Source organism: Callospermophilus lateralis, chromosome 8 (genome assembly GCF_048772815.1).
Source record: "Callospermophilus lateralis isolate mCalLat2 chromosome 8, mCalLat2.hap1, whole genome shotgun sequence".
NCBI classification, from domain to species: domain Eukaryota; kingdom Metazoa; phylum Chordata; class Mammalia; order Rodentia; family Sciuridae; genus Callospermophilus; species Callospermophilus lateralis.
Window position 1 is genome coordinate 18,311,792 of NC_135312.1, and position 12,336 is coordinate 18,324,127.

Here is a 12,336-nt window from a genome sequence, read left to right on the forward strand (position 1 = left end):
TGGACTAGTAATGCCATCAGCTTCACTCTTCTTGTTAAGGTTTGCTTCGACTATTTTGGATCTCTTATTTTTCCAAATTAATTTCATGATTGCTTTTTCTATTTCTATGAGGAATGTCATTGGGATTTTGATTGGAATTGCATTGAATCTGTACAGTGAGGTGAATACAAGCCTACAGAATGGGAGCAAATCTTTACCACAAGCACATCAGATGGAGCACTAATCTCTAGGATACATAAAGCACTCAAAAATCTTAACACCAGAAAAACAAATAACCCAATTAATAAATAGGGCAAGGAACAGACACTTCTCAGAAGAGGCTATACAATTAAGCAACAAACATGAAAAAATGTTCAACATTTCTAGCAATTACAGAAATGCAAACCAGAGCTGATTTCCTCTCACTTCAGTCAGAATGGCAGCTATCAAGAATACGAACAACAATAAATGTTGGCAAGGAGGTGGGAGGAAAGGCACACTCATACATTGCTGGTGGGACTGCAAATTTGTGCAGCCAATATGGACAGCAATATGGAGATTCCTTGGAAAACTTGGAATGGAACCATCATTTGACCCAGCTATCCCCATCCTCAGTTTATACACAAAGGACTTAAAAACAGCATACTACAGGGACACAGCCACAATATTTATAGGAGTTCAATTCACAATACAGTGAATTGTACTGCTATAAATATCTATATATTTGAGGAATACAGCTATACATCTATATCTATATATCTGTGGAACCCAGATGCCCTTCAGTAGATGAATGGATAGGAAAACTTTGGTATTTACACACAATGGAACATTACTCAGCATTAAAAGAGAATAAAATAATGCCATTTGCAGGTAAATATGGATAGAGTTAGAGAATATAATGCTAAGTAAGTTAATCCCCCCAAACCAAAGGCTGAATGTTTTCTTTGATATGAGCATGCTGACTCATAATGGCAATGTGGGGAGGGGGGTGTGGGAGGAATAGAGGAACTTTTTAGATAGAGTGAAGAGGAGGGAGAGAAAGGGAGAGGGCATGGGGATAGGAATGATGGTGGAATAAGTTAGACATCATTACCCTAAGTACATGTATGGAGACATGAATGTGTGAAAATACTTTGTGTATAACCAGTGACTTGAAAAATTATGCTCTATATGTGCAATATGAAATGAATTGCATTCTGCCGTCATATACAATTTAGAATAATTTAATAAAAAAGAAATGCATAAAAGTGAATAAAGCTACATAATAAACCAAGATGGATTTATAATGTGTGGTAAATGATATTCTGAAGCAATTAAATGTCACAAACTCAGCAATTCATAGTAACTTGTAGTAAATGTAAATGAATATATTTGGCTTTGCAATTTTTTAAAAAACCTGAATTTGAAAGGTGTAGCACTCTGATAACTCACCTCACATTTGGTTTTTGAGGGCTTTCTCTTTTCAAGACAAGACATAACACAAATCAGAAAAATAAATCAAAGGGCTCTGGTAAAGTTGAGTCCAGCAAACACTGCCCACACAAGAGCTAGTTAACATCCAATAGCAAAGGACAGGTTCACCCGCCAGTTAGGGATTTATGTTGTTTAGCTCAGGGTGACATTTGTCTTTTTTGGATAATAGACTGAACCCAAGGACGCTTAACCACTGAGTCACATCTCCAGCCCTCCTTATTTTTTGAGACAGGGTCTCACTAAGTTGCTGAGGTTGGTCTTGAACTTGTGATCTTTCTGTCCCAGTCTCCGGAGTTGCTGGGATATCAGGAGTGCACCACCATGCCTGACTTCAGGATGACTTTTTGCAAGGTCAATAACAGCGAGAAAAGTGAAGAGACCTGAATGTTCCACTTTCAATCCAGAATAACCCTTAAACTGACCTACTAAACTTCAGCAAGTAGGTAGTCTTATCAAATATCTAGGTTTAAACTGAAACTAGCCTTGTGATGTTAAAGTACCAATCTGCAGCACCTTGCAGTGCTCTGGGTTGACATTAGGACTGACTGATCTCACTGTGCAAACAGGTCCAGCAGAGTCAGGGCCAGAAAAGGCGATCACAAGAGAGAGCAAACCTCCACTGCTGTTCATGTGGGGCTAGTGAAAGAGGTTGGCTCAAACGCATTGCTGGAGAATCTTCCACTAAGAATTCAGAAGACAGTTTTAAATACAATTCACAACTGTACTTTCACTATAAACCTCACTGACTACAAAACTGAATAGCACAAGACTGCATTAGACAAAGTGTTATATATTCAGTGAGGGTGGCTGTGCTAAGTCTTATGGTAAGTAAAAATCCCCATATCAGCATGACTTCTGCTTTTAAGAATTGGCCTAAAGTTTGACGCCTGGTTATGAGGTGAGATGCCACTGCATTCTCCAGATGAAGAGGAATGGTGTCTTAGCAGTTAAGTGGCTCAAAATCTCCACCGCTTTAAGGTTAAAGAGTCAGATGAAACTCAAAACTGCGTGGCTCTCCCCTGTCTATTCCACAATGGAGATGCAGTAAGAAACAGGTAGCTAGTTAACCCCCACAGGAGTGATCTACTTTCAAAGTCTAAACACTGGGTATTATCAGGCTTCAGGGGAAGGAAAAGAAATAAAGGTCTATCAACCCCACTTCATTATGCCAACTGAACTCAAGTGATACCTGCTAAAGGAGTGAAAACGAGCTGGCCCAGTGTGTCAATGTGTCAGGGAAAGCTTACTGAACGTTCATCTGCATACATCAGTAAGTATCTTTCCTACATCCATACAAATAGCTCATTAGATAACACGCATGATCTCGTTCCTTTCCTCTGGTGTAGAGATTATGAGTGGTCCACTTCTTTACAAATTCCAAAAACCACCAGAAAGTTTCCTGCAAAAAAAACATCCAGAGACAAAGGGAAGTAAATAAAACACCTTTCCTGAGCTTATGAGGAAAATAGGGAAAAGTCCTGGGATCAGGCGAAAGGAAGAATTGCAAATTCTAACAGGATGATGTGACTTAGTATGCTTTGACATACAGGGACAGGACATACAATGGGACTGAGGTTTTTACATGGACCTTCAAAGGGCAAGGCCCAAAGGGCACAGGGCAATATACTGGCAGTATGTTTGTGTATTATAGTGGGGGGAAGGTCGAATGGGGTAGACTAAGTGGAAATTAAGCAGATAGGCAAATGTTCCCAAGATCAAAAACCCAGTTCTTTTTTACTAGTCCCAGGCCTTGGTCCTGTCACATAACCTCAGTTTTTTGTTTCTCATTTGTCTTGCTAGGATATTATAAAGAAAGCATAAATAGCACATTTTATGTGCTCAACACAGTACCTGATTCATAACATCAAGTGTTCAAAGAAATGGTAGGGGTAAATCAAAACCAGAAATGTTTTATCCCAGAATTGAACGAACTTTTCCTTTAAAAGTCGGGATATGGTTATCAGTTACCTGCAAATCCCCCCTCCCCCATGGTGCTGGGGATTGAACCCAAGGCCTTGCATGCAAGGCAAACACTCTATCAACTGAGCTATACCCCCAGCCCAGTTACCTGCAAACTGAATGAAAAGGAAATAACCATAATCTTTAGTTAAAATAACAAGGATTTCATGGCATTATCAGAAGCGAATCAAATCTTTAGGAGGAAAAAAAAAAACTGTCAGAAATTAGCAAAGATTTAAAACATCCTCCATAGTTAATCAGTAAAATAACGGGGAAAAGACGTTCTTTTGTAACTACCATCAAGTTTCACATCCCATTATCTTAATGACACCACCATAGTTCAAAAAGTTTATTTAGGGAAAGCAGAAAAACAAAAACAAAAAATCCCATCAGAAATACACCACACACAGAAGAAAAGCCCTCACTTGGGATGAGGAGAAAAACAACAAGTAGAATGACCTTGAGCATAACAGAACTTGGCTATCTGGGCTTTGGTTTTCTTTGAAAATGAGGGTTTAAATCAATGACTCCTGAGGTCCCTTCCAACATTTTCTGATGACAGTTATTCCAATTGCAGAAGCAACTAACTACCCATTTGGACCTCCCAATCCACAGAAACAAAACACACAGTATTATTTTAAGAGCCAAGAAGTCAGATTCTTGTTTTGAATTTAAAAGTGCTACATGACTGCAAAGGTTAAAACTGTTCTCTTTCAAAAATCAAAAAGGTTGACTCATCAGAGGATAAAACCCATCACCACTGCAAACCAAAGTGGATTTTCACCCTAGTAGAAAATTTGAATTGACAAAGCATGCAAAAATTAGCTCAAATGGCTGCAACCTTCCTCTATGAGTATCCTGATAAATGCTCAGTGGTTTGAGTGTTTGTTGTTTATGCTGCAAGAAGCAATGAGGCTGGGCATGAATGTGATATGCTCAGAACGAAGAATCTTCACCCAACAGCAAAGTCTTCTCCTTTAAGTAGAAATAACAGCTAAAAATTTACAGAATTCTTAATCTAAATTGTTTAATAGTGTTGTTTAATAACAATTTGGGGGTTATATGGAGATAGGTCACCAACTGTCAATTAAGTGTGTGCAAGTTTCCAATTTTTTTTTACTATCACTGGATTTCCATACAACCGAATGCTGAATTTCTCCATGAACATATATGCTGTGAGAGACATTTTCCAAATAACTTTTGATGTAAAGTGGAACTTAAGGGGGGAAAAAATCACTTAAGAAATCAAATTTATATACTGTAACTACTGCATTCACACATTTGGGGATTCCAAACGCTTATCATAAACAGAAGCAATGCAATTAAACTGCCTTCACTCAAAATGGTGTCAGAAGGCAACTACCCTAGCCCTGATAAGGTATGACAACACTATTTCATAGCCTGTCGCTGTATTTCTTTTAACCCCTCAGCACCAGGTCGAAGATTTACTCAATGCCAAGGGCTTACCTATTGCAAATGAAGAGATCAGGTCGCAATGCCACAGTCAGACTTCTATTTTTCTTATCTCCTCTTTCTAACTAAGAGTAAAACTTTAAACATGCACTACAAAAATAAATCTAATAGACCTAGGAATTATATAGGAAACCCAACAACTATAGGAAACTTATAGATCACGACTAGAATTTTTATACTCTTTGGATATGATGACATAATATGAAAATGGGACTGGTGCAATTTATACTAACTAGATAATATTTTGGGGGAAAAAAGAACTTAATACTTGTGAAAAATTATTTTTGAATAAATTACTCTCTTGATCTCACACCTATAAAAAGCTATTATTTTTACTTTAGTACAAAGTACATAACAAGCTAATTATCTTATTTATACTATTTCAATATTACTTTTCTACATTTATTTTTTCATTAAAAAAAATTTTAGTTGCTGATAGACCTTTATTTTATTTATTTATATGTGGTTCTGAGAATTGAACCCAGTGCCTCACGCATGCCAGGCAAGTGCGCTGCCATAGAGGTCCAGCCCCAGCCTCTCTGCCTTTATTTAACTAGGAAAAAAGAGACTACAGAAGAAAAGCCTGTATGCAGAATTCAAAATCTTCTCTAGGCCTAAACATGCTCCTGGTCTGGCTGTGCCAAAACCCTCTCAGGAATTGGAAGGTCAAAACAAATACAGCCTCTCCTGCAACTGATTCTTAGAATTCAATGTTCCGGGTTCCCCTTAGAGACACATTTTGGTTATAGATTCATAATCAGATACTGACTTCAGCAGATTGCAGTATCTATATACATTGTCACCGATATACCACTTTCTGCTCACAAATACATGTGGATTATCTAGCAAGAGCTCTGACTCCTTTCCATACATCCTTTCTGGACATTCCCCTTCAAGCACCACCTCACATGAGGAAAAGGGAAGTGTTCAGGAGAAACCCTCTAGTTAGTATCACAACAGTATCAACACTTACACACAGGATCTCTTTCCAGATTAAAAATAAGAATCCTGCATTAAACCCTGAAGGTCACAATATAGGCCTTATCAACTATCTACTTAATACTATCTGTAAAAGGAGGAGAGCTGCTCATGTATTACTTCATTTAGTGAATACAACCACTTTAGTAACTATTATCATCAATCTTTCTTTTAAGAAATGAGCAAAAGGCTTAGCAAAGTCACTAATCCACTACACTGCTAGGTGAGGGCAGAGCTAGGATTGAGAAATCCCACCAGTCTACTTTCAAGGTGCATGCTCTAACCATCACAGTACACTCCACACCACACACTTCGACAATCCAGTTTCTAGGCTAATGGGTTAGATAAAGGTGGGCAGGAGTGTGTGTGTGTGTGTGCAGGAGATCTATGAGGTAAGAAGTCCTATCACCACCAGTAAAAAGGTGACCAGCACTATACAAAGCAAACACAAGAAAGCCACAGCAGTCATATTTTATAATAGATTTGTTAAAAAGTTATCACGTACTGGACCTGGTACTAGGGACATAGTGCAAGGCACTAACCCTTAAGGAACTCAACAGTCTGACAGAAGAAAACAGCCTTGAATACTCGAATACTTTATTCCAAGTACAGATAAAAAGACAATGATCACCATGGTGGCTCTAAGTCATTGGGAAAAGCAATTTGGTGTAAACAGCAGGAGAGAATGTATGACCACTTTGAAAATATTTCCAACCAAAATGAGCAAATTACTTTTGGATTGATTATGTTCCCTTCAATTAGCCGCATCACTCCTCCATTTAAAAAACACAATCAGCTGGGCATGGTGGAGCACACCTGTAATCCTAGTGGACTGGAGGCTGAGGCAAGAGAATCTTGAGTTCAAAGCCAGCCTCAGCAAAATTGAGGTGCTAAGCAACTCAGTGAGACCCTGTCTCTAAATAAAATACAAAACGGGGCTGGGGATGTGGCTCAGTGATCAGCATGCCCATGTTCAGTCCCCAGTACCCCCCCTAAAAAAAAAAAAAAAAAGAATGAGTATACTGAAATCCTGTAGAGCAAATGCTTACAAGCGCAGGTGCTGGCATACTGAAGAAGACGCATGCCTACTAAGGGCAATAAGACCCCAATGTGTCGAATTATTGCATGATGCTCATGTAGTGTTGTTTTTTTGTTTTTGTTTTTGAAGTGGCTTCAGTGTCTGTCTCCTCCTCTGGCAATCCACCCTTTATACTGAATCCACCCACTTAAAGGTCCTTCACAGCTCAAGCCTAACCTAAGCTCACAACCTCATCTGTCCTTACTCTTTTGACACAGGATATATGATGCTGTAGGCCAACTGCACCCGTGGCTACCTTTTCTACACACCCCGACACAAAAAGCACAAATCATTTAAGACAACACACACAAAAACCAGATAAACTGGACTTCATCAGTATTTAAAAGTTCTGCTCTTCAGAAGACACTCTTGGAAAAAAAAGACATGGCAACAGCCAGCAAAACATTTATTTCATGAAGGTGTAGAATCTAAAGTGCACTCTCTGAACAATAAAACAAACTAATAATTAAAAGGGCAAAAACTGTGACCAGTCACTTAACCTAAGACACATATGATTGCATTTATGACCTTCTGAAAAAGGAAAAACCATAAGAACAGAAAGTTCAGAAGTTGCCAAGCACTTTGGAGTAAGGGGAAATTATTAGCTACAAAAAGATGGGGGGAATTTCTGGGGTGATGAAAATTTTACTTGACTGTGGTTACACAGCAGAATTAAGCGGTCAAATTTTATCAAACTGTCCATCTAACAAGGTATAGCTTATACATGTTAATTGTACCCTAATAGAACAGAACTCTTTAAAAAAGCATCTTAAAGATGCTGCTAGAAATGCAGAGAATACTGTTGAAATCCTAGTAATTGCTCAAGGTCCAACCAAAACATTTTTCTTCTCCATAAAATTTTACCTCATTACTGAACCCAGAAATTGCAAATAGTGGCCCTAAATCCAGCTTTTCATTTTTTTTTTTTTTTAGTTTTAAATTTCTAGTAGGGAGACCCTACATATATATAAAATTTGGGTTTCTAGCTTCATTATATGAAATACCACTAGTGCTATGATGTGGCTACAATGGCTAGAGCCAGGAAAGTGCTGATCTGCCTCTGCCTGCCAGGCGTCCGCAACTTCCAGCAGCTCACACTTGACCAGTTAACTTAAAGGGCGGCTCATATTCATTCCCAGCAGCTCTGAGGATGTCAATTCTTAAGACTTGTTTAATCTTAACCAATCTTTCCTTTTTTTGATTTTTGACAGCTCTTTCCTTAATACTGCATTCGTCTCACACTTGGCTTTAAGTTAGTTCTTTTTGGACAGGTTTTAAACTCCACTAGACCATAACTAGAGAAGGCCTCTATCAATTTATCTTTATAGCTAGCCTCATACAAACGCCTCTGAGTTGGTGCTTAATAAAGTGAAACAACGGTCACTAATCAAATTATAAATCCTACAAAGGAATACCACTAAGAAGTAAAATAAAACTAAATAGTTTTTAAAAACAATTATTAAGTTATATTTATGACCTAAGTTCTCAGTTCCAATTTACAAGACATTAATTACAAATGAAGAAATATAACCATGAAACTCCCAGGTTTGAGCTAACCTTTGCAACGTAACTAATGAGAGCTGGCAAGCAAGTGCTGCCTTTATTAGGTTAAGAGCAAATGTCCTAAAAATGAGCAATTATCCAGAATCCAAGTTAGAGAATCATAGTAAGTAAAATACATCCATTGACACACCAACAGAAGTAGTTAAAAGGCTTTAATTTTTTAAATGTTGTTGTTTTTAGAGTTTAAAGATGCATTTAAACATTACCCAAGTTCTGTGAAGGACCATTCTCAGCCCTGAGCCACAAAGATTAAAACTCTCATGTAATAATTAGGTGCCTTAAATTCAAAGTAAGATTAATATGAGCCAAAAGTATGCTGTGGTTGCTTGGAAGGTTAATGTAATCTTAAGTTGCATTAACAGAAGTGATGGCAGGCGTGGTCTTCTGGGAAATATAAATTCAATTGAAGTCTGCTAGTTGAGACCATACCAATCTAGAGACAGCAATCCAGAGCCACCTGGCAGAGGTTAGCCAGCAATGTTCAGGATATCTAGAAACCATGTTAGAGGAAGAATGACAGGAAAAGGAAACGGGGAGGATGACAAATATCTTCAAATAGCTAAATGATCACCAAATAGCTTTATGTACAGAAAAAAATTAGAAATATTTTTAGCTCAGCCTTTCTAGTGAAACTACTAAGTAGCCTTAAGGTAATTAAATATATCTAAGCAAAGGGGAAATCATTAAAATTAAAATTATTCCCAAGTACTATAAACCTAGGAAGGACTCAGATGACTCTAGGAAGGAGTCAAATGCTGTATGAAAAGCTGAGGGTAGAATGCTATCCTATATAGGGTTTAAGTTAGGTTATACTTTATATTGTCTACCATCTTACAAGTTGTCTTTCTTTATAACTGTCTAATTTCCTTAACTTCTACAGGGCCAAGGGTTCTGTTTGCTGATGACAACTCTCCTTAGATCACATTCACAACAAAATGGAGCTCACCTGGGGCTATACCTCAGTGGCAAAGAACAAGCCTTGCATGTGAGGACCTGGGTTTGGTCCCCAACATGCATGCACATACACAAAAAAAGAAAGGAAAAAAGGCATTGTATAAGCTGAGAGCCAAGGAAGAAAACCTCTTAGCATAATCTTCAAAAAGGATTTCCAAATATCAGTGTTGACGTAATTTTAAAACTTATTTATTTTTTTGGTTCTATACCAAAGTTACTGACAGTGTAAATCTGTACAACGTAGAAAACTGTGACACCTTTGTTGTCTAGTTGCCAAGTCTGTAAGATTAAGGTTAAAGACCATAATTTTAGAAGTCATACCTCAGTCAACAATATGTAAGAAACTCCCAGGTTTGGTTGTATGTGGCCAGTTTAGCAAAACCAGAGGCTGTGGGGCAGATACCACAATGGGGAATGAAGTTCAGCTTGCACTGCTGTCTCCATGTGGTTATTTCCAATGCAGGCTCATAGCTTACAAAATGGACAATGCATTCATAATTCCTGGAAACTCATACCAGTATTTAAATGTAATCTAAAACATTATTCCATGGGAACAAAATAAGGCAGCTGCAGAAGAACGTAAATCACAGAAGCCACTACGCATTGTTTAGTAACAGTGACCCACAATAAAAAGTATCAGCCTGTAATTTGCCCAACTAAGCCCTTATATCACATACTAAAAACATTTGTAAGTATATTTAAATTTAACACATCCTATAAACTTTTTCTTGAAATTTTAAGAAAAGGGAGGAAAAAGGGGGAGTCCAGACATTAATGAGTACAGTATTTAGTCTTCAAGTGAAAACAACTGATTTATTATAGAATCTTTGATGGACCACATCAAACATCCCATTTTTGGTTCCAAAGGGGTATGAATCTGTCTACTGCCTGTTATAGGAAATGGAAGATCAAATTCTTATTTTAACACACTATACAAATGACTTTGTATATTGCATAAAACTTCCAATACTCAAAATTTAGTAAAACTGATCAAGATATACAATACAATATCATTTCCTCCTATCTAATACAAATAAACATGTTTCAGAGGATAGAGTACTTTAAAATGTTTATCTGTTATTAAAAAGATCTGGCAAAAATGCAGTAACAAGATAATAAATTATCAGCTTTATGAAATGAACTGTAAGAAAAAGAGGAACCTATCCTTTCATTATCTTTCTTAGGATCCAATTTCAAAAGATATTACATACTGTATCTCATTAGATCACATAACAATTAAACTAACATAGATCATAAACTGATTAAACTAACAAAGTGCTACCTACTCTATGCTCTTAAAAATATTGCTCTAACTACTTAGGGAGTACTCCTTGTGGAAAAAAGCTAAGTATGTAATAGTATAATTATAATAAAAAAGAAAAAGCCCCACATTTGGGAAGAGAAGCAGTTATACTTAAAGAGACTAGAATAAAGATACCAAAGGGCTTTGACCAAAATTAGTATAAATAGACTTTATTGAAGTCAGTGCCTCTGTACTGAGACAGAAGATTGTGTCTACATAAGCACAAGTTGTAACATTTCACAACTTCTAAAAGGAATGTCAACAATTACAACGATCATGCATACCATGGTCGATAATCACATTTTAGAAGCATTTTCAACCATTTCTAAAGAAATGCTTAAACATTGTTATATATAGAACTACTTTCAATAAACTGCAAAACATTGATCGACTTTTCCAGTATGAGCTACAGTGTCAACACAAAGGGGAGGCATAAATGTTTAATTTATGAAATCAGAATGGAATATTTACTGTAAAGAAAAATTAAAAAGCTTTCAAATAAAGGCCATTATTGAACCAACGTGAAGAGCACAACTTGAACTTTTGAGTTCATTCATCTTTTAAAGCTGTCCTCTGAATAACTTCAGTTCTAAGCATGGAATTCAGTACTGTGAATATTCCTTGGATTGAAGTTTGGCAATAATGCGGTCCAACTGTCTCTTTGCTTCACACTGCGGGAAATTGCTCATGTCATAATATTGAGGGGCAATTTTCACCAACCTGTCCAGAAGAGGAAAAATAACCAAATTAACATTTAACTCAAGTACCAGGGTTGCTTTATAAGCTAGCATTAATCATTAATAATACTAGTGAATAAAGGCAAATCTACCAATGCAAATCAATGACAAAAATACCTCTTTTAGAAATGCATTTAGTCAAATATAAAATTTCTGTGGAATTTATTCTGAACTTTAAAAAAGAACTTCATGATATATTCTTTTAAAAGTATTCTTTTTGTCCACATGAAGATGTTATATAAGGTTGTTGACTTGATCACTCCAGCTTACTAACTACATCAATCTGCTTATCCTAGATTATAATACAGGTTCTATAGAAGAAAACATCTTAGCATTCAAATCATTGCATCTTCTCATTTTCAATCTTTTAATAACTATAACTCTAAGCGAAAACAACTATGCATTTCAAATAAAATGGCAAAGTTCTATATAAATGTTAAAGTCATAAACATGTGTAAGAAAAAAATCTGCACAATAAGTAACATCACCCTAAGTGTTTCAGTCCCACCATGCTTGGTAGACATTTCTCATTATTAAGTTACAGAATGGGTCTGGCAAAAACAAATAGATGGAGGGGGAAAAAAAAAAAAAACCAGGGTTATTTTGCTTAAAATTAAAGTCCATTCTAATTACATTAAAAAAAAGCAAATATGCTAAGATACTAAGAGCAGGTTTTTTAAATACCTGCATAGCTCCTAAAATACCACCACATATTAAACAGTTAACTTCAATGGGACAAATAAAGACAGACAGACTTCTGGAACCAGAAAAGAGTATGGACTAGAGGTAAGCACAGCAGCAAAGTAATGGCTTCATAGAAACTCTTGATGATACTCATC

At 36.7% G+C, this 12,336-nt stretch overlaps 1 protein-coding gene across 1 annotated transcript in view; it reads right to left on the reverse strand.

Moving 5' to 3' along the window:
* Window positions 1-10,914: 10,914 nt before the first annotated feature.
* The window catches only part of Dhx15 (DEAH-box helicase 15), a 47,883-nt gene continuing 46,461 nt past the window's right edge, over window positions 10,915-12,336 (reverse strand). The window contains exon 14 of the mRNA XM_076863868.2: window positions 10,915-11,480. Within this exon, the coding sequence (XP_076719983.1) occupies window positions 11,363-11,480 (118 nt within the window). The 3' untranslated portion in view covers window positions 10,915-11,362. The remainder of the gene's footprint in view (window positions 11,481-12,336) is intronic.